Source organism: Macrotis lagotis, chromosome 3, assembly GCF_037893015.1.
Source record: "Macrotis lagotis isolate mMagLag1 chromosome 3, bilby.v1.9.chrom.fasta, whole genome shotgun sequence".
Classification (NCBI taxonomy): Eukaryota; Metazoa; Chordata; class Mammalia; order Peramelemorphia; family Peramelidae; genus Macrotis; species Macrotis lagotis.
The window spans coordinates 243,182,882-243,205,055 of record NC_133660.1 but is presented as its reverse complement, the minus strand read 5'-3'; the positions used below and the strand labels follow the sequence as shown (position 1 = coordinate 243,205,055).

General features: G+C 37.1%; 1 protein-coding gene across 2 annotated transcripts in view; it reads right to left on the bottom strand.

Annotated features, from left to right (window-relative positions):
- FAR1 (fatty acyl-CoA reductase 1) overlaps positions 1-22,174 on the bottom strand; it is a 117,690-nt gene that overhangs the window by 5,685 nt on the left and 89,831 nt on the right. The window contains exons 9-10 of one of the 2 annotated variants that reach the window (XM_074230352.1): positions 21,459-21,630; positions 12,168-12,297 (exon numbers count right to left, since the gene is read on the bottom strand). In XM_074230352.1, coding sequence (XP_074086453.1) covers positions 12,168-12,297; positions 21,459-21,630 — 302 coding nt within the window. Of the gene's footprint in view, positions 1-12,167; positions 12,298-21,458; positions 21,631-21,932; positions 22,105-22,174 lie in introns of both variants that reach the window. The other variant, XM_074230351.1, reaches the window with a different exon arrangement.

Here is a 22,174-nt window from a genome sequence, read left to right as displayed (position 1 = left end):
CTTCTCAAAAGTGTGTGGTATCTGACTACCCTCTCCCATGATCTTCTCTCTTCTATCACCTACACACCCCCATCCCCTCCCCCTGTCCCTTTCTACCATCCCTTTCCCCTATTTTTCTTTGGGGTAAAATAAATTTCTATACCCTATTGAGTTTTTATGTTATTTCCTCCCAATGAGAATGAAAGCTCACTTATTCCCCCTGACCTTTCCTCCCTTCCATTCCACTGCAAAAGCTTTTTCTTGCCTCTTTTGTGTGAAATCTTAGTCCATTTTATCTCTCCTTTCCCTTTCTCCCAGTACAATCCTTTCTCTCCCATTAACTCCATCTTAATAAAATATTAAACCTTCATTTTCAGCTCCCTCCTGTGCCTTGTCTATATATGCTCCTTCAAATTGCTCTAATAAATGAGAAGGTTCATGAGTATCATCTTCCCATGCAGGAATATAAGCACTTCAACATCATTAAATTCCTCATAATTTGCCCTTCCCATTCTCCCCCTTCTCTATATTTCACCTGAGTTTTATACTTGAAAATCAAATTTTCTGTCATCACTTCAATAGAAAAGTTTTAAAGTTCCTTATCTCATTGAATGTCCAACTTTTTCCTGAAAGAAAATTTTCAATTTTGCTTGATAGTTGATTTTTGGGTGTAATCCAAGCTCATTTGCTTTCTGGACTATTATATCCCAAGCCTTATAAGGCCTTAATGTACATGTTGCTAAATCCTGTGAATTTTTCACTGTAGCCCCACGATAATTTAGTTTGTTTCTGGCTGCATGTAATATTTTCTCTTTGATTTGGGAGTTCTGAAATTTGGTTATATTATTCTTGGAAGCTTTTATTTCTTTTGGGATCTCTCTCAGAAGGTAATCAGTAGATTCCCCCAATTACTATTCTTACCTTCTGCTTCTAGGATATCAGGGAAATTTTCCTGGATTATTTCTTGAAAAATTAAGTTAGGTTCTTTTCCTGGTCATGACTTTCAGGTGGTCCAATAATTCTTTTTTTTTAAGGGTTTTTTTTTTGCCTTGCAAAAAAGCAAGGCAGTGGGGTTAAATGACTTGCCCAAGTTCACACAGCTAGGCAATTATTAAGTGTCTGAGACTGGATTTGAACTCAGGTCCTCCTGACTCCAGGGTCAGTGCTCTATCCACTGCACCACCTAGCTGCCCCCAATAATTCTTTTTTAAAAAAAATTATTTATTTAAGGCAATGGGGGTAAGTGACTTGCCCAAGGTCACACAACTAGGCAATTATTGTCTGAGGTCAAATCTGAACTCAGGTACTCCTGACTCCAGGACCAGTGCCCTACCCACTGTACTACCTGGCCCTGGCCCAATAATTCTTAAATTATCTCTCCTGGATCTGTTCTCCAGTTGAGTTGTTTTTTCAAAGAGATATTTCACATTTACTTCTAGTTTTGCATTTTTATTGTTTCTTGGTTTCTCACAAAGTCATCAGCTTCCCTTAATTCCTTCCTGCATTTGAATAGATTATTTTCTTCAGAGTGGTTTGTTATCTCCTTTTCCATCTGGCCAATTCTGTTGTTTAAGGCATTCTTCTCCTCACTGACCTCTTGGACTGTTTTTTTCCATTTGACCTAAACTGGTTTTTAAGATATTATTTTTTCAATGTTATTTTTTGTATCTCTTTCACCAAGCTGTGATTTTCCTACATTGCTCTTTTCTCAATTTTCACTTACTTGCTTTTCAAAATCTTTTTTGGGCTCTTCCATAGCCTGAGACTAATTCATTTTCAATATAGAAACTTTGACTGTCATCTTCTGAGTGTGTATTTTGATCCTCCATGGGACTAAAGTAATTGTCAATGATCAGACTCGTTATATTCTATTGTTGGCTTGTTTCTCCAGCCTATAACTTGACTTTAACTCTTTGTTAAGTTGGGACTCCGCTTCCAGGGTGGAGCACACACTTTCCAAAGCTTTTAAGTTTCTTTGGCTCAACCCCCTCTCAAGGGACCTCAATTCCTTCAAGGTCTTATGTGAGACTTTGATTGTTCTCCTGCCTGTGCTCTGGTCTATGGATGACCAAAACCACTCCCCTCTGCCCTGGAGTTGTAAGGAGAATCTTTGCTCTGCTATGGCAGTATGGAGCCCCAGGCTGCAACCTGGATCTGAGTCTGGGCAAAGGTACCAAGTCCTGCCTCAGGAATAGCGGAAAGACCCCTGATCCCCTTACCATCTGTCCGTAGACTGAGTGCTCTGGAAGCAGCTGTTGGGTGAAGCCACAGGCCTGCTTCCGGTTCCTAGGGCTGGGCTGCACTGAAGCCTGCACTGAAGCCTTTGCTGGCCTGAGCTCCATGCTCAGTCTGACAATTTTCCCACTCAAGTTGTCCTTGGCAATCCCTGGGCTAAGAAATTTGGAAACTGTCCCACTGCCATAGGCCCAAGCACCCCCTGGGACCCAGGTACCCCATGGACTGTTCTGGGATGGAAGGAGTTGGTTTGCACTGGCACAGTAGTCTCAGTGGTGCTGCAGCCCTTTCCAACCCCAGTGGAAAAGATCTTTCCCATGGATATTCCAAGTTGCAGAAAACTGTTTCACTCAGTCTTTCTTTGGATTCTGTCACTCTAGAAGTTGGTTAGCCATAATTTTAAGGCATTTAGAGTAGTCTAGAGAAGAACATTTGGAAATTCTTGCCTCCAACTCCACCATCTTGGCTCTGCTCCCTGCTTGTAATATTTTCTCCTTGATTTGGGAGTTCTGGAATTTGACTATAATATTCCTAAAAATTTTCATTTTGGGATCTCTCTCAAGAGGTTTTAGATGGATTTCCTCAATTTCTATTTTACTCTCTTCTAGGTTATTAGGGCAATTTTCCTGGATTATTTCTTGAAAAATTAACTGCAGGTCATGACTTTCAGGTAGCCCAAAATTTTTTATATTATCTCTTCTGGATCTGTTTTCTAGGTCAGTTGTTTTTCCTAATGATATAATTCACATAATTCTTCTAATTTTTCATTCTCTTGGCTTTGTTTTATCGTTTCTTGATTTCTCAGTCATTAGAAATGACTTAGCTCCATTCTATATTTGAAGGAATTATTTTCTTCAGAAAGTTTTTCTATCTCCTTTTCCATCTAGCCAAATCTGCTTTTTAAGGCATTCTTTTCCTCACTGGCTTTCTGGTGCTTTTTTCCATTTGATCCAAACTAACTTAGTATGTTATTTTCATCAGTATTTTTCTCTCTCCTATATCAAGATGCAGATTTAGTTTTCATGATTTTCCCACATTGCTCTCATTTCTCTTCCCAATTTTTCTACTACCCCCTTTACTTGATTTTCAGAATCTTTTTTTCTTCCATAGCCTTAGGCCAATTCATTTTTCTTGAAGGCTTTGGATATAGAAGCTTTGACTTTGTTTTCTGAGTGTGTATTTTGATCCTCCATATAACCAAAGTAATAGTCTATGGCCTAATTTGTTCTTTTGTTGTTTGTTCATTTCACCAGTATATAATTTGATTTTAATTCTTTGTTAAGGTGGGGTCCTGTTTTCAGGTGGAGGGCTTTTGCAGCTGTTTTTAAAGACATACCCCTGGGGACCTCAATTCCTTCAAGGTCTTATGAGAGACTCTGACTGCTCTCCTGCCTGTGCTTTGGCCTGTGGATGACCACAAGCACTCCCCTCTGCCCTGGAGCTGTGAGGAGGGTCCCTGCTCCACAATAGCAATAAAGGGCTTTTTCCTGACACTGGGGCCCAGATTGTAGGTATGGGCAAAATGACAGAGTCTGTCCTCAGAGATAACAAAGACACCTCTGCAATCTCTTTCGACCCTCTTACCATTTGTGGGCACAGCACTTTGGAAGCAGCTGTCGGATGGCTCCCCAGGATTGTTCCTGGGGTCAGGTCTGCATTAAAGCCTGTGCTGGGCTGGGTTCTACTCTCACTCTGCTACAACAGAGTTTTCCTGCTGACCTTCCAAGCTGTCCTTGGCAATCCCTGAACTGAGAAGCCTGGAAATTGCTGCCACAGGCATAGACCCCCTCCCCCCTGACTAAGGCATCCCACAGGCTGTTACTGTATGGCTGGTGCTGTTTTGCTGTGTTATAGCCCTTTCTAACCCCAGTGTAACAGACCTTTCCCATGGATCTTGAAAATTGTCTTGGTCTGGAAAATTGTTTCACTCAGTCTTTCTATGGGTTTCCTCACTCTAGAATTTAGTTAAAGTCACTATTTAAAGTATTTGGAGTGGTCTGAGGGAGAAAGTTACCAGGATTTCCTGTCTTTACTCCACCATCTTTGAATTGTTTCATTTTGACTTCCAGCAGTATTTTCTCCATGACCTGATAACTCTGGAATTTGGTTACAGTATTACTGAGAGTTGTCTTTGTGGACGTCTTTCAAAAAGTAATCGAAGGGTTCATTTAGTGACTATTTTAGCCTCTGATTCGATTCTAGAATATCAGGGCAGTTTTCCTTGAAGACTTCTTGAAAGATGTTATACATGCCCTTTTCCGGATCATTGCTTTCAGTCAGTCCAATAATTCTTAAATTATCTCTCCTGGATCAATGAAGTATTTTACAATTTCCACTATTTTTTCAATATTTTAATTTTGCGTCAAAAGATTTGAGAGTCATTAGTTTCCACTTGTTCAATTCTAATTTTTAAGGAATTTTTTTCTTAAATTACCTTTCATTTGACCACTTTTATTTTTAAAAGTATTGGTTTTTAGTGAATTTTTTTCCATTTGTTCAATTGTAATTTTAAAGAAATTGTTTTTAGTGAATTTTTGTGCTTCCTTTTCCAAGCTGTTGACTCTCTCTTGCAAATCTCTCATTTCTTTTCCCAATTTTCCTACTGGATTTTTAAAATCCTTTTCAAGCTCTTCCAAGGGGGCTTTTTGGTCTTGAGACCAATTCTTATTCTCCTCTGGGGCACTTTACATGTAGTTCTACTGTTCTCTACTGTGATCTTCCTTATCATCGTTATAGCTGTTCATGGTCAGGATTTTTTTCTGTTTTTGCTTCTTACTCATAGATTTTCTGTGCTGTTCCTCATTTCTCTGTAGTTGCCTGGTTTAATTGTGCTGGCTACTCAGGGGTCCTGGGGCTCTCAATCTGCAGTCTGCACTGGTGTTGAAGCCATCACAACTGACTTGCAGTGCTATTGGCCTGTCAAGCTGGACCAGGAGTCTGTTACTGATCTGTACTGTGATTGAGAGCCTCCAACTATCTTTCTTCCTGGACAACACTCTCCCCCTTAACTGAGTGAGACAAACCTTCACTTAAGTCCTTCCAGGATATCTTAAACTGGAAAATGCTTCATTTTGTCTTTTTGAGGGTGATGTCACTCCAGAATTCATTTAGAGACTGGGTTTAATGTTTTGGCTGAGAGCAGCTGAGAAGAGCTCTGCGAAGTTCCTGGCTTCTCTATGGCACTTTGGCTCTGCCTCTTGTTACTGTAATCTTTAAAATGAAGGGCACAGTCCCAGAAGTCCCCTCTAGTCTACAATATGAACTGGTAACCTATTTCAGTAGGTGGTCTTCATGAGTTGCTGTGGCTAAAGAGAATTTATCAAATGATGTCCAAGCCTTTGGTGATAAGCCTTTCTGAATTCAGATATAGGATAATCCTGGGATGACACTCAATCTGTCACAAACTCTTCCAATCTAACAGGACCTAATAAAACTTTTATCTCACTAATCTAGAGTTCCATTCATGCATCAATAAGATACTGGGGGAGAAAGGAGTTTAGGAGTTTTTGAACTGTATCCTAAGTCTAGCACAAGTATGTTGAGCCCAGAAATAGAAGCCTAGTGAGGCCCAAACTGGCCTAGGGCTCAGGTCCATGAGTGGCTACTATATTTCCAACCTGGGGTTATAATCTGAAAACAAGCACATATAGGAAGTGATGGGACTCAATCAAAATGGGAATCTCAAAAACCATTTTGAAGAAATTTTTCAAAAAATTAGTACAATATTGATTCATTTATAATACATGGTTAATAGAGTTCAAGAGAGTTGGTCAAATTCTTTATAGACTGCACCTCAAATAAAGTTGTTAAATTTTGCTATATTCTACAAAGGGCTCAAATGCACAAAAAGATTTGATTTTTAAAAGATGAGGATGTTCCTATCTTTGTCTCAACAAAATTATATGGCTAAATGAAACAAAAAAACATTTTTTTTAAATCAGCAAAGGTAGATTATTAAAACTATGCAACTCTCGTGAGCAAGACTTAGCATTAGAAGCCTTGATAGCTACAATTAAGGCAAAAGCAATATCCTTCTATTTGTAACAATTTAGTGGTTTTTTCAGAGAACTTTTTTTTCAACAGTCTCCTCATTAGCAATCTTAAATATAATGATAATACTTGTCAAATCCAACCCTAGCAACTGTATATCAAATACCTTTCTCCCATTTCATGTATGAACAAAAAAGCCAGACAACTAGTTTACAATACTGCAAAGTTCTGATGTTTTGGTAATTTCTTGTCTTAGACTTTCAAAGATGCCACATATCTGTTACTAACAGAGTATAAGCCACTACCTGAATGGACAAAAGAATACTTTCTGGTTCCATGTATTACATTTTTGTACAAATGAAAGAACCCTTAAGAACCTCAGGTATATGTGAGATCAACAATGCTCATTCTCTTGCTGGACAAACAAAGTTCTCTTCAAGTAAATTGGTCTGTGTAATCTCATCTATCAGAATTCCTTCCAAAGATGCCAATCCATACTATCCAGGCCCATTTAGTCCACTCATCCTGTACAACTTCATCTGTTCTCCCAACAGTTCACTGAAGGGGTCCAAGCAACACACCAGTATTCCTCACTTTTTTCCAACATCCTAAGAATGACAGTAGAGTTCTGCACCTTTGGTTTACTACCCTCTCCTTACACTATGGCCCACCCATTTGCCCTTCCTGTTACACAATCTTTTTTATGACATCTGCTACTTCTGTCTTAATGAGTTTTGTGTTAGTCACAAGTTGCAGCCTGCTCTCATCTTTAAATTCACTAGGGACAATGATGGTATTGTTACAAGTCTCACTGACATACAGTAACTCTGGTAAAATGCATAGATTGAAAAGAAGAGTTGGAACTTCCAGGTCATATGATCAACAAAATGAAAGACAGTATTTTTTCCAGCCTCCACCAACTCTCCAAAGACCTTTAGTGAAAAATGATGTTTCAGATGTTTCCAAGACAAGTAAGTAAGAAGTCCAACCAGGTTAATAGATTCATAACTTGACAGAGGAGACCATTGCTCTCTAAAACTCTCACTTCTCCACAAACCTGCATGCCCTGGCAGGAAACACAAACCAATCACTGGCTTTGATTGCTGCTGGCACATGATGCTCCTCATCTTTCAATCATTCAATAAACATCTATAAAAGTATCTATGGGTCTGACACTATGCTAAGCACTAAAGCATACAAAAAGAGGCAAAAGACAGTCACTACCAAGGAGCCCACAATCTAAAAGGGGAAACAACAAACAAACCATTAAAAATAAAGCAAGTTAAGGGCAGCTAAATGGCGCAATGGATAAAGCACCAGCCCTGGAGTCAGGAGCACCTGAGTTCAAATCCAGCTTCAGTCACTTAATAATTACCTAGCTGTGTGACAGTGAGCAAGTCATTTAAACTCAATGCCCTGCAAAACCAAAAAATAAAATGGAATAAAATAAAATTATATTAAATTATATATAGAGAGAACAGGAAATACTTAAGAGAGGGAATTAAGAAGGGTTAGGAAAGGTTTCTTATTTTTTAAGAAAGCCAATAGATGGAGAAGAGGAGGGAGAGCATTCCAAACATGTAGGACCAAAATGTATACAGTCAAGATGGAGTGAATTTTGGAACAGCCAGGAGACCAGAGTCATTGGATAGAAAAGTTTAAGGGACTAGGTTATGAAGGGCTTTGATTGTCAAGCAGAGCATTTTGTATTCGACCCTGGGGGCAATAGGGGGCCACTGGAGTTTACTGAATAAAGGGGAGAGGAGACATGTGTGATATACCTTGGATCTAAGCTTTTGCAAAATAACTTGGTCACACGGAGTGGGGAGAAACTTGAAGCTCACAAGCCCACCAGCAGCTAGTGCAACAGTCTCATCTGGGAATGGTATGGAGGGCTTGCACCAGTCAGGATAGGGTTAGAGGAAAAAAAGGGGACATATTTGAGAGAAGTTACAAAGGTGAAATCCACAGGCCTTGGCAACTCACCCCCCACCCCGCCCCAACATGTTGTTGAAAAAAGTAGCTGATCTCATCTGTCCAGTCAATTGTGGAAGAGAAGCACAGGAGGAGAACAGAGATACTCTGGGAGACAGAGGGGAAGGGGACCTTCTACTTTCCCTTGAGATGGGGTACCGTAGCTAGGGAACTCAAAGGTAAAAGAAATTCTGCTTGGATCATTCACTCCACTCTTCCCTACAAGTCTGTAAAGAATGGCAAATTCTGACTCAAACCATTCAGAGAACTAACAACTAAAGGGAACTAGAGCAGACAGCTAAGTTTAGGAATAATACCAGGCCTGAGGAAAGGGGCCTGTGATACAGCTGCACCACTCCTATGTCCCCAAAAAATTACCTGGGGGGAAAAATGAATTAATCAACCAACATAGGAGGAGTCTGAGTCAGCTTTCAAGTCTATCCTAAGGAGAAATCTATGGTCAATGGAGAAGTCAGAAAGTGAAAAAAAAGTAACTTAAAAGTGGGGAAAAAACCTAAAAATCACTAAAAAGGAAGAAAGTTCAGCTAAAAATCCAGAGCATTAGCATATAAATCAAAAGGGAAAATACTGAAATTAGAAGAGAACTTCCAAAGCACATAAAAGATTGCAAATGTCTCCAAGCAAATAATGTAAGACAAAGGAAACTGAACTAACATCTGATGAATCACAATATACTTCAGATTCCCAAGAGAGCATAGAACCACAGAATGTTCCACAATGGATCAAGACAGAAATTATAATCTTGAGAGACATTATACAAGAACAAATGGCAGAATTTATGGCCTGCAGAACAGAAATAATTAGCAGAATGAGTCTTTCCAAAAGATGTAAAAAAAACAAATATCCTGAAGTGAATGATAATAAGTATGAAGAAAAACACAAAGTAATGTTCAAAGAAAACATTATCTCTATACATCCCTCATCTTTTTGGTTTTTCCTAGGTGGACAAACTGCTTTGAGTGATGACAAATTTCTTCCAGGCAATTGGCAATGTCTTGGAGTTTACTGCAATCACCATTTCATCTATAAACAGAACTAAGGTTTCACAATCTGCTGAATTCCGTTGGATCTCCATCATCACATTAGTTAACTCCTTTGGTGAACATACTTATTACCCTGAGAGTCATTAATTCCAAAATATCTGGAGCGGCTAGGTGGTGCAGTGGATAGAACACAGGCCCTGGAGTCAGGAGTACCTGAATTCAAATCCAGCCTCAGACACTTAGTAATTACCTAGCTGTGTGGCCATGGGAAAGCCACTTAACCCCATTTGCCTTGCAAAAATCTAAAAAAAATTTTTAAAAATTCCAAAGTATCTTAAAAGATTTTGATTATGTGGACAGGAAATACTTTGTTGAAATTGATGTAAGGCGGCAGTTTGCTCTGAGGTGAACATACAATTAAGATTATACCCTCTCGTGTGTGTGTGTGTGTGTGTGTGTGTGTGTGTGTACACACACACACACACACACACACACACACACATTGATTGTAGACCATCAGTATGGTGGTTACTGATCAGCATCACAAAGAATTAAAATGACTACCTTTTAACAGACAGAAAGACTTTATACATACATATGTGTGTTTGTGTGTGTATAAAGAATTTATGATATAGAGGCATGAAGTTTCTATACAATCTACAAGTCTTTTTACTTTGTATTTTTCTGTATTACATTTTCCCATGTATTTCTTCCCCCATCCATACCTCTTCCCAGTTTTATACTGAAGTCACCAAAGATCAGAGTGTAATACAGATTGATATTGAGGATATGATCAACCAATCAAAAGGATTCATAGAATTCTTTAACATTTTTCCCTCAGTTACTAATATTGATATTTAAGCTATAAATATGTTGTCATTTTATAAATACTTTTATATAACAACCATCTTTCTCATGTAGTTAAAAATTTCTTGTGACTCTGGGGCAGAGAAAACCCCCCCACCCTACCCTGCTTTCTTTGCAAACCTCTATGCCATTTTATTCCATTTAGCTATAACTTCCTTCTTATTGCTTTTTTGGTTTATAGCAAGAAAGTCAAGTTTTATATGACTAAGCTCCTCCAGCAATATATCTACTTCTCTGGTCACTGGATTAAAAACCTCACATTTTAGAACTGTGTAACTTAGTACCTTCTCCCTCTATTTCTTGCCATTGACATTATCCCTGCAGAAGCTTACAAAGGATGAGGCCAGTTTTAAATTTTTCCATGTTTCCTGGGATACTATAGCCAAAAACAGTCCAACTCCTGGTGATGTGACTGTTCTCAGACAGTCCTCAAAAATCAGTTGACCTTTTCCAAAATGATAGAATCTGAAGAACATGTACTCTGTTAGAATAGCCTTCTAGAAACAAACATTATCTCCATACCAAAATAAAATAGCACAGAAGAACTTTCATGAAGGAGGTTTAGTATTGGTGTCAGGCAAAAGAATTATACTATTTTTTTTACTGGCCAATGTTTTAAATTTGGACCAGGATTATAAAATGTTACTACAGAAGCATTTTGATGCATTCACTATATAAAACATCCAGTCCTATTAATTTCAATCCTACTAATCTTGAACATTTCTGCATCTTGGATAGAATCCAAAAGATCAATTTTTAACTTTGTTTTTGTCCAGAAAGTCAGCAAAAGTCAAATATTACAAAGAAAAGGCCTTTAAAAAGCACCCTAAATGGAGCCCCCAAAATGAGGAAAGCATGACCTTGTTTAGAATTTTTAAAATTGTCTCTGGAAAAAGAAGTAATTTTTGTAGTAAATTGATATTCATATCTATTTAGAACAAATTCTTGAAAAAGAATGGGATATATTGCATTCCCATCAACAAATATTACATACAAGTGAGGAATAAAAATGTTGACATTAAGGGGTTTTAAATGAAATAATGCTAAAAATACAGAAAAACCCCAATAATTCCAAATGCTATTGATAAATAAAATGCATATGTGATTGTGAAATTTTTCTCTAAGTTAAGTCTCCTACTAGAAGAGAGAGACTTCAAGACTTTAATGTATTAATTTTTGGAGAAGGGTAGTGTTCTTACACCATCTACAATCTCATGCAACTACACATGTTTCATTCTACTATTATGAACTGATAAAAAAAAATCCAACAATCCAAGCTGACATTTAGTACTAAAAAAAAAAAAACTTCCTGAGTATACCTCTAAAGCACAATTAAAATGATCAATCAATTACAAAGCACTTGTGATTTTGCCAGGGACCATGCAAAGAACTAGGAACACTTCAGAAAAATAGCAAATAGTCTCTGCTTTGAGTCCATTCTAAGTGTCTGTATATAGACGTGTTATCTACAAAGCAGACCCCAGTCACCCTTAGAGAGGAAGGCCCCAGGAAATTCCTCAAGCAGAAGATGGAATGGACTTGTATTTTGAAGTCAGGCCCCAGAGACAGAGGACAGAGGACAGGGAATACAAAGGCTCAGAGACAGGAGAGGGAACAATGTGTGTGAGGAAGAGGAAAGAGTTCAATACTCTGGCAGGGAGCGCCCACCTGTGACCAGGCATCATGAACAAGAGGTCAGATCTGTTACACTGGAGAGATAGAGAACATGTTTTATGAGAAGAGAAGTCTCTGTAATTGTGTTTGAGAAAGTCCTTTATTAAGATGCTAAGATGGTTTCAATGGAGTTGTTTGCTACCTATTACTTCTCCTAACTCCCCTTGGGCATTGTTAGTTTAAAAATAGGAGAAAACTTAAGTTAAGGAAAGGATGTGGAGAACACTTTGTTATTTATAAGACCTGGGACACAAATCCCCATTTCTTGATATGAAAGAAACCTCAAAATTCCAGGAAAACCTCAAGGAAATTCCAAAATCTTAACTCCTATTCCTATCCAGGATTCTAAATATTTTATTTTATTCTAGAGTAATCAAACGTATCACAGAAATATAGTTGTATTTACATAACACACAAATCTAATACAAAAGAGAAAACACTTGCCTTTTTGTCTTCAGGGTTTAGCTGATTCATCAACATATTAACATTGTCTGTGTTCCAAACCCAAGAATTGCTTGTGAAGTATTCTAGAAACACCATAGCTTTGTGTAGACGAGTTATTGTTTTCATCATCCTATGTTTGAAAAAAGATTACAAATTTATACCTTATATAGATCATGAAAATCCTCCCCACTGCCCAAGTGTATATGCTAATTCCTCCCAAATAAGTATACACTAACATTAAGATCTGGGGCCAATTCACCTAGTGTAGGAAATAAGAACATTTCTGCATCTTCGACTGAATCCAAAAAAGAAAAAAAGGAAATCTGTAGCATATAGATAGCAAGAAATAGGGTGCAGCTCAATACTGGAGTTATATGAAATAAATATGCTTCAAAGACAATCTGAGATCAAAATCTGTAAAAATTGAAATAATAAATTAACAATGTCTTGCTTTTAAACTGCTGCATCCACTTAGGATTTTATGTGAAATCAAAATACCAATAATGGTTCTTGACAGTTGTGACATTTGTAACAACCAAACTATTTGATTAGAAAAAATATGCAGAAATATTCATTTGCCACTTAAAATCATAATAAGCACAATGATCATAAAAAAACAGATTTCTGATTTCTTAAATGTACCATGATAAATGATCCCTTGTGTATAATTTTCTGAACCAGAAAAGCAGAAAAATCACAATTTCTCCCAGATCTTATCCTTCTAAGTTCAATAACCACCCAATCCCAAAAAACTGGATATCAAATCTAGTTTCCTCTTTTTTTTGACAAATATTAATTTCTTCACTAATTTCTCACTAATCTCAATTATAATACGCTACAAAGTACAAATATATAATCACTATATTCTATTTATAATAAATTGAAGTAAGAATGAATTACATTTTAAAAATACTTCAATGAGAAGAAAAGGGAAAAGTTCTCTCGAAGGTCTTGGCATGAGGATTTTTTGGAAAAATACAAAAAAATGAATTTCATCTGAAATAAGTATTCATAATATTGCCATTTTTGTATATTGAAACTGAAATAACTGAAACAAATGCTATTTGAAAAAAGGAAGTTCCCAAGAGACAAAGAGTATCTTTTTAAAAAGTCCTAGAAACAGAACTTGAAACACAGATGAAGCTCATACAGTATGAGTTTTAAAAATCAAAATCATATTTCATCAAAAAATTAAGTCTTCAATTTCTTCACTGTTCCATTCATTTTAAAATTCCTCTATTTTTCCATTCAGGATCAGGAGAAAAAAAAAGAAAAACTTTTTCTACTAGGGCAAGTAATATGATACATTTAGAATATTTTCTTCTGAAGCAACCAAATGTTATTAGAAAGAAAAAAGCTGAAGGAGACCTATCAAAATTGAAATAGGTTGTTCCAAGTGCCCAATACTATCACAATATAAACAAAAAAGTTTTGAAAATCACCCTATGTGATTGATGTTTAACCAATAAAACAACATAAAAATAACTAAAGACTTTCTAAATAGTAAGAAATGTTTTAAAATGTTTATCAAGATTCTCAGTAAATGATATTAAAAACAGTCATCCCTTCTTGATAAATCAATTGTAAAGTTTAAACAGAAATCTTTCCTTTATTCATTTAATAATTATTTACTGAGACCCTACTATGTACCTACTACAAGATGCTCAAAGTGGGAGCCAAGGTTTCTTTCACTACATCAAACACCCCTGAAAAGGAGATAGCAGGCATCTTGCACACTTGATACATTTCTGACACTTAGTCTTTCCCTGATACAATTTTTTAATTTATGCTCCAAGACTACGGTTCCATGACTTTTTAATAGCTTGAGACAACTAAGATATAACTGGAACAAAGATCCTGAGTTTCTGGAGTCAAGTGAGGATGACTAAATACAAATTTGAATCCAACTACTCTACCTGCCTTAGATTAAGCACTTGAGCTGAAGTTTTTTTGTTTTCTGATAATACTGAGTCTATTTATTATGTGATAAAACTTGGCCTTCATGTTACAAAGGAAGGATCAAGAGCCAGATTTGGATAAGAAAAGAACACTCAAAAGCTGAATCAAGTTAGTATCACTTAGAAACATTTTTAAAGCATGACTAAATTGGTGGAAAGGAGCTATACAGATTCTATACAAGTCATGTCCCATATAATACTGATTAACAAAAATCTGAATATAGTGAAGTATGAAAGAAAAAAATGGCATAGACCATGTGCCTTAAGTTGTATACAGTTCTGACAAGTACTCAACTGATGTGAAGGGAGCAAAGATTTATACAGTTATCTCCTTAATTCAGGTTGTGGCATGAGCACAAGAAAGAAATGTCACTTGATATGGGGTTATATCCAACACAATCACATTACAACTATTACAATACTCCCTTACTCCACCCTCTAATGCAAACTGCAAATTACCAACCTTCAAACTTCTGAACCCTCAGGAGTTATCGTTTCATAGTAGTTATAACCTAACCTTGACCTCAGCATCCACAAACATGGTACACAGGTACTGTTAGGAAGATCTTCCCATCCCAGAATATGCACAAGAAAAAAAATCTAGAAACCATTGGCATAGTGGAATAGAGGACATGCCTTGGAGATAAGAAGACCTGGGGTCAATTTTCATCTTTTAAAAATACTAGTTGTATGATCTGGGACAAGTCATTTAACATTTTAAGACTTTGTTGTAGAATTTAAATTGTAGAAGAGTTGTTGTTATGTACTGGTGGAAAGAGTTCCCTTACTGGGAGCTACCCACAGCAATGAAATCACAAAACCAGAACAAACTATAGAATAAACTATTTAGCATTTAAATGATGACACCATCCATTTTACTGGAATTCTGCCTACTTTGTTTTTTTCTTCTTCAGAAGGAGTTGGCTAGTTCTCTATGATTGGTTCATCAGATGGTTGGGATATTGATCCACCAAGATATAAATTACTGTGATTTCTATTTTTTCCCATACTACCTATCAACCAGTCTCTTCTCCCTTTAAATGGACAAACAAACTCTTTTAGAAGGATGTTTATAAATCAGTGTTTCTGCTTCCCTCTAGGCTCTCAGTCCTGGGCTCTCTAGAATCCCTTGATACTATTTAGTATCATCAGCTCCCATGGATTCAACTATTATCACTATGAAGATTCTCAGAGCTCTTTATCCAAAGCAAATCTCTCTCCTAATCTTTTATCTTGAATTACTAGAGGTTTCATATATACATATATATGTATTTATTATACACACAAGTATATGTATGTGTTTACATACATACTCCTCTTAAACTTCACATGCTCAAAACAGCACTCATTATCTTTCTCTCCTAACTCTTCCTCTTCCTCCTTCCCTATTCCCTTGAGGGCAACATCATCTTCCAGTTACCCTAGTTGCCAAGTCCAGTGAATTCTATCTTCATAACATCTCTATTATTCCTCAATCCACCCCCTTCTCTTCTAACATTGCAACTACTCTAAGCGAGGTCCTTACCAGCTCACCCCTAGACTACTAAAACAGTCTTCTGGTTGATCTCCCTGTCTTAAGCTTTTTCCCCACTCCAGTTCATCTGACATTTCCTAAAGCAAAGGACTGACCAAATCACCCTGCTCCTTCTCTGGTCCCATCAGATCGATAAATTCCAGCAGCTCCTCTTTGCCCTCAGGATCAAATATAAAATCTCTTGACTTTTTAAAAGCTCTTCATAATCTGGTCCCTTTCTTCCTTTCCAGCCCTCTTATACTTCACATCCTACTGCCCTCCATATGTAGTGATACAGTCACACTGGCTTTCTCTACTGTCCCACTACTATAATTCAACCTCCTGACTACATTTTCATTAGCTATCCTCCATGCCTGGAATTCTCTCCTCACCTCAATCTCCAAACTTCCTTCAAATTTCAGATAAAATCTCTTCTTCTGCAAGAATTCCTGATTCCCCCTTAAATTTAGTGCCTTGGCTCTGAGATTTGTCCTGTATAAAGCTTGTCTGTATTTAGTTATCTTCTTTAGACTGCAACTTCCTTGAGCTCAGGGACTAACTATTCTTTTCATCTTTTTCCTAATCCTTATCACTTAGCACAGTGCATAACAAATAGCAAGCATTTGGCTTAATCTCCAAAAGACAAGGCTTTCTTCACTCTCTTCCTACCTCTGGAATCATTTATCTCACTCTTCACTCTCCTTGGGTGGATTTTTCAAAATCCTTTATTTAAGCTCTCTCTTTATAACCTCTTCCCTTGGCAACATTTTCATGATGGCAGCTATTATTTTTTTTGTAGGTTAGCTTCTAAATTTTAATTTTTTTATCCTGACCTCTTTAAAGGTACTAACCCTCATCTTTAACTGGACATCCCACTGACATGTCAAACTCAAAAAGTCCAAAATCAAGTTTTCCCTTTCTACTTATTCCTTCTGACATTTCTATTTCTGTGAGTGGTATTGCTCTGTTTAGATTAATAATATGGTCCCAGTCCCTGTCTCCCATTTTCTCTTCACTTCAAATCATCCTTCCTACCTCTATTAGATTAATATTTCTATATATTGATAACTACATTATTCCACTGTTCCTTATTATCTAGTGAATAAAGTTTTACTCTGTTGCTTGGCATTCAAGGTTCTCCAGATCTAGTGACATCCTTTCTTTCCAGCCTTATTAGACATCATCAACCCAAAACAGACTATCCCCTAGATATACTCCCCTTCTTAGTCAATCTTTGACCATAGTACTTCCCCATGCCTGGACTGCTTCTCTGGCTTTAATCTCTGCTAGATTTCTACTCTATCATTTAAAGTCCAATTCAAACACTGCAAAACATTTTAGTGCTGACATGTCCTTTTCTTTCTTTGTCTACACACAGACCTCTGCACCTCTTTAGGGCATTTTTCATTTATTACAGGTATTCCAATGATTTGTATGTAAGTCAAAGCTCCCTGCTAGACCACAAATGACAAGGGTAAGGAGCCCTTTTGCCTTTTTTGTCTTGGTATCCTCAGAACCTGCCATGAGCCTGGTACATGGGGGCATATAACAAATGCTAGTTGAACTTTAAACTCTGGATATTACATTAAGCTTAGTCTTTAATTTTTTTCAACTGCAAACCTTGTTTCAGGAGCTATTTCTCCAACTATCAGAACGAGTTTTTTTTTTTATGTTACTTCAACTTAATTTGACATCTTCAATCGGAAAATGGAAGACCATCATGTCAAGTTTGATAAATATGAAACATATTCAAGTACATGCCAGAGACATTAAGTAAGTTTATTCAAGGATTTCTGATGATGTGTGTCTTGGTTTTATATTTGTATATGCTTTGGATCACTGATTTTATCACTGAACCAGAGGCAGATCACAAAATACTCTCCTCCAAATTAGGAGTTCTGGGACTTGGCCAGGTTCACAATCCAGTCTGGGTCAGACACAGGTTTTCTGGACTGTGTAGCTGGTTAAACTGACATTTAAGACTTAGAATACAAATGAAATTAAAAAGCACATTCATCCAGTCTTCTGAGAGTCATTAACAACTGCCAATTATTTCCTCTTTTCTGCTTATAACTATGAGAAGAAAATTCTCTAACACACATATACACAAATCTTTTCCCTCATTTTACCCATGTACTACATGGGGTTGAAATTCCAGAATATGCTATCTTTGAATTCTGTAATGCAGAATTCATTCCAGAATTTCTCCCAAAGTGGTAGATTAGTTTCATAAGAATATTGATTTCTTTAATGAGAGTGCTTCCAATGGCTACTTAAAGAATGTCAACTCCCTAGTGGTTTTAGTTAACTAGAGTCATCCTAAACCACACTAAAGTAATTCATCTCCAATTTGAATGAGTCAAAGGTTTTGTGGTCTAGTAAAGTTAGTAAATGAGGTGTTCCAAAATGGGTTTTCCAGAATGAAAAATTACTCAAATTTAATTTAACCACTGTCCAGTGAAAAACATTCTAATTATACAGAAAGTTAGAAGGACCTGTGAAGAATAAGTAAACTGAGATTCAGAGAATTTAAATGATTTCCCTAAGATCATACAGCTAATGGGTAGTCAGGAATTAACTCAGGTATTTTGACTTGAAGTCCAGTATTCATTTCACTATACCAACTTTGATTTCTCTGATTCTTAAAAGATGCTCAACATAATTTAACCACCTCTTAATAGATGATCCTGTATCAATATGAAGACTTATCATTGTAGAGTAATATACTGCATACTATTTTGTAGAGATGTTAAATACTGTAAATTGCTCTGTGGTTGACACCAAAGAGCATCTCCTGTAGATAAAAAGGAAATTACTTTAATTCTAGCACCTATGGCAGCTATCTCAAGTGCTAAGAGAGACCAGCTGTTTACTTTTACACTTGTATTTAAGAGTTCAGAGCTTTTTAGAAACTTAACCTTCAGATAGGCAAGGTATTAATGCAGGAGAATGAACTTCAGATTAAGAAGGATTGAATAAAAATAGGATTGAATAAAAATAGGATTTAACATTGAGTTGAAGATAAGAAAGTACTTAGTTGTCTTCCATGAATTTTATTCAAAAGTCTAGTCTAAGGGATAAGATGAAAAAAAGGAAAAAACCTTAAGCAAGAGATTACCATGGGCCAAGTACTGAGACTACAAACAGAAAAAGAAAACTCGTCCTGTTCTCAAGGAGCTGGCAATCTAATTGGGTGAGACACTTTAGCCCTAAGTCCTGTAAGGACTTGTGGGTGAGTTTTCTGAGCTACTCTCTCTGAAGATCATGTGAAGAGAGAATGGTGCTAGAAAAACTAGAAATGGAAAATCACTTGACTTTCTAAATAAGAAATAGGATGAGGTTCTTAAAATTGTAAATTACTGAGCTTAATTTTAAGTTCTGGTAAAATTCAGAAATACATTAGTAAAACTGACGGTGAGCAGTGAAATGGTCATCATTAAAGCTACTACACTTTCAACAAGAACAATTTTGTATCTTCCCAAGTTTTGTCAAGTCAGAATTCCTTTTATTTTTTTCTTTTGCCTGTGTTACTAGACTGACAGAGAAGGAGGATCAAAAGATTGTAAATTTACAACTTGAAGTCACCTAGTCCTAGCCCCGCGTTCAGTGGTGTCCCAGAGGACAAAATCAGGAGCAAGGAATAAAGTCATAGAGGCCTTTCACAAAGAGATAGAAGAAAAAATTTCCTAAAAGAGCTGTCCCAAAAGGGAAGAGGCTGCCTCAGAATGTGGTGGCTCTGCTGTTCATGGGATGTTCTGGGATGCTGGGATTCTGGCATGGGACTCTGGGGCTTCTGAGGCTCCATGGCAATTCTATGATTCTGCCATCATCTCAGACCCTCCTCATCCAGCTGTGCTCCTTTTCAGTTTAATGGGCATCTCCACTATCCCCTCAGCCATGCCTCCTCCCACCTCCTCCACTTTTCCTTCATGCAAAGTCTCCCCCATTAGACTGCAGACTTACCCAAGGGCAGGAACACTCTTTTCAGGATCTGCGTCCCCAGGGCTTACCTCAGGACCCACCATGCAGCAGGCACTGAACAAATGTTTATGGACTATGAGATTCTGTCATGATGTGCTTTCAAGTTTGTGAAGTTTGTGAAGTGCTTCAACAAGCACCTTTAGGAGGCAGCAGTTTCATAATTTTGCACACGAGGAAATAGAAACTCAAAAACATGAAGTGACTCGCCATGTTCACATGGCTAAGAATGGCAAAGAGTCTCCTTGATTGCTGGTCCACCTCTTTGTCCACTTCACTAAGTGCCCGGAAGCATGGAAGGGCCTGTTTTCATCAAGTCATTCCTCTGGTTCTAAAGCTGTGTTCCCTGGGGGAAGACCTTACAGCCCCCTCCCCCCCCACTTTCCAGCTAGTGGCCCCCTGTGCACACATGGATGTCTTTACTCAGGTCCTCCTTCCTACAGTCTTCACCATGCCCACCAGACACCTCACAATCTCTTCTTTTTAACTGAATGGTGGGTCAAGAGTCATCTTCCGAACAAGACCCCAATGCTCTCACATTCAAGGAGCTGCTCATATGGTAAACACTCAATAAAGATTTATTGAATGATGAAAAGGATGGATCTAATGACATTTTTAATGCTGTGATTTCTAAAGCTTAATATTGTTGCCTGGATTTCAGTGTTTTCAAGATCATTCTCAGAATTAAGACAAAGGTCTTTAGCAGCAGTTAAAGTGAATTCAACAATTGCTCATTTCAATAATCACTTCATAAGTGTCTTCTATATGCAAGGTGTATATGCCTCCACTTTACATGACAACATCTGTTCCACTACATTTCTATTTGCTTTAGACTTGAAATTGTGAGATATTAGCAAAATGTTACAACATTGACTTTCTTTCCCAAGATTTGAACAATTTAATTATCCACAAAAAAAGTAATCTCAATGGCAAAGATACCATATGCAAATCTTTAGGAGAAAATAGAAAATGAATCTAGAAATTCTAACCCATTTCTCCCTCAAACCTCCAGTTTTAGTCATTCTAATGTATTTTGTTGCTTGAAACAGTCAACTACATGAATGCGGAAGAACTTCAGATAAATGAAATCAAAAGAAAATTCAAAATGGTTTCATCTTATACTAATGAAAGTGACAAGTAGTTTTCAGCTCTAGTCTCTCTAACGGGCACTGATTTCTGAGTACTAAATTACTAAATCTACAGTCTACGATCATCATTTTCTTTAAAAACACTCAAACCTTATATTTTCAATCAAAAACCTCCATAGAATTTTCCAAATACGTTTCATTCCATTTTATGTAATAAAAGGGAAATGAAAGGGAATATCTAAAACAATTAAAATAAAATGGAAAATTTAATTTGTTTTCCTTTTTAAATTGCCATTTCCCAATCTAGAAAATTAGTCAAATAAAGTAATTACCCATATTATAAGCTGAATGGGAAGCAGAAATATTTGAAATAATTTATCATCTAGGAAAAAGTACTAAATACCAGAGAGAGGAAGATCTTTTACCTCTGACCCTCTATGAAAACCTACACTCAAAAGTTTTGAGTGGTGGAGGGAAGGAGGGGATTCATTTTCAGCTTATAATAACAATGACAACCTTGGTGCTGGGCATTTCTTTTTTTTAACGGAACATTCAAGGGTCAGCAGCCCAAAGATGTGAAAATGAAAAATGGTGTCCCAAAGGGCTCTGAGAAATGTCCTGGCATCCTGATTGTGATTGTGATGAACTAAGTTAGTAGTACTACAGGAAAAGCCCATGCCAGCGACTTGACGTCTCTCCAGCAAGCTTCCACCACCTCACCAATACCAAGTGTACTTAGCACTATTCTTCTTACCACGGCTTCTGACCTGTCAACCTGAGTGCAAGATCGAGCAATAAGGCAGGTACTGTGTGTCTGACACCCTTCCAATAATGAAGCAATAGGTTGTTGGAATACAACTTAATATTGGGGCGCCTGAACACTTGGTTTAAAGGATTCATCTTGAAGAAATGATTTATATAATATCCTGTAGAAAAAATAAGCGTCAAAGCATTTCTGAATGTTGTTGTGCCAAGAAAAACTTCAAGTAAGATCTTGAATTCAAGACGTCATGTGAGTCAAGTCACCAGAAGAGTTGAACAGAATGGGTGACTTAAAAGATCTCATCTTCATTTATGGCAAAAGTCTTGAATTCAAGAGTCTTCTCATTCAAAAGGCCATTAAGCCTCCATCATAAGCATAAACAAAAATACAAAGTTAATATTGGTTTTAGTGTCAGCATGGGTTCACAGTCAGAGGAACAGATAAGACAGAGCTAGTCACCATTACCTTGGGCTTCTTCCAGTAATCCTGAGGTAGATATCATACAGGAATGCTGGGGCCTTATGGCTCACAGCAATCCAGTAATGATATAAAAGGTGATTGGAGGTTAGATTTACATTGGGCCGTCTGAAGGCCTGTTCGAGAGGATTCCTCTTGAAAGTAGAAATTACATGGTATTCTGAGGAAGAAAAGTTGTGTAACAGCTTTGGTAATAACCATGTAATGAACTTTTGAAAACCATTACATTT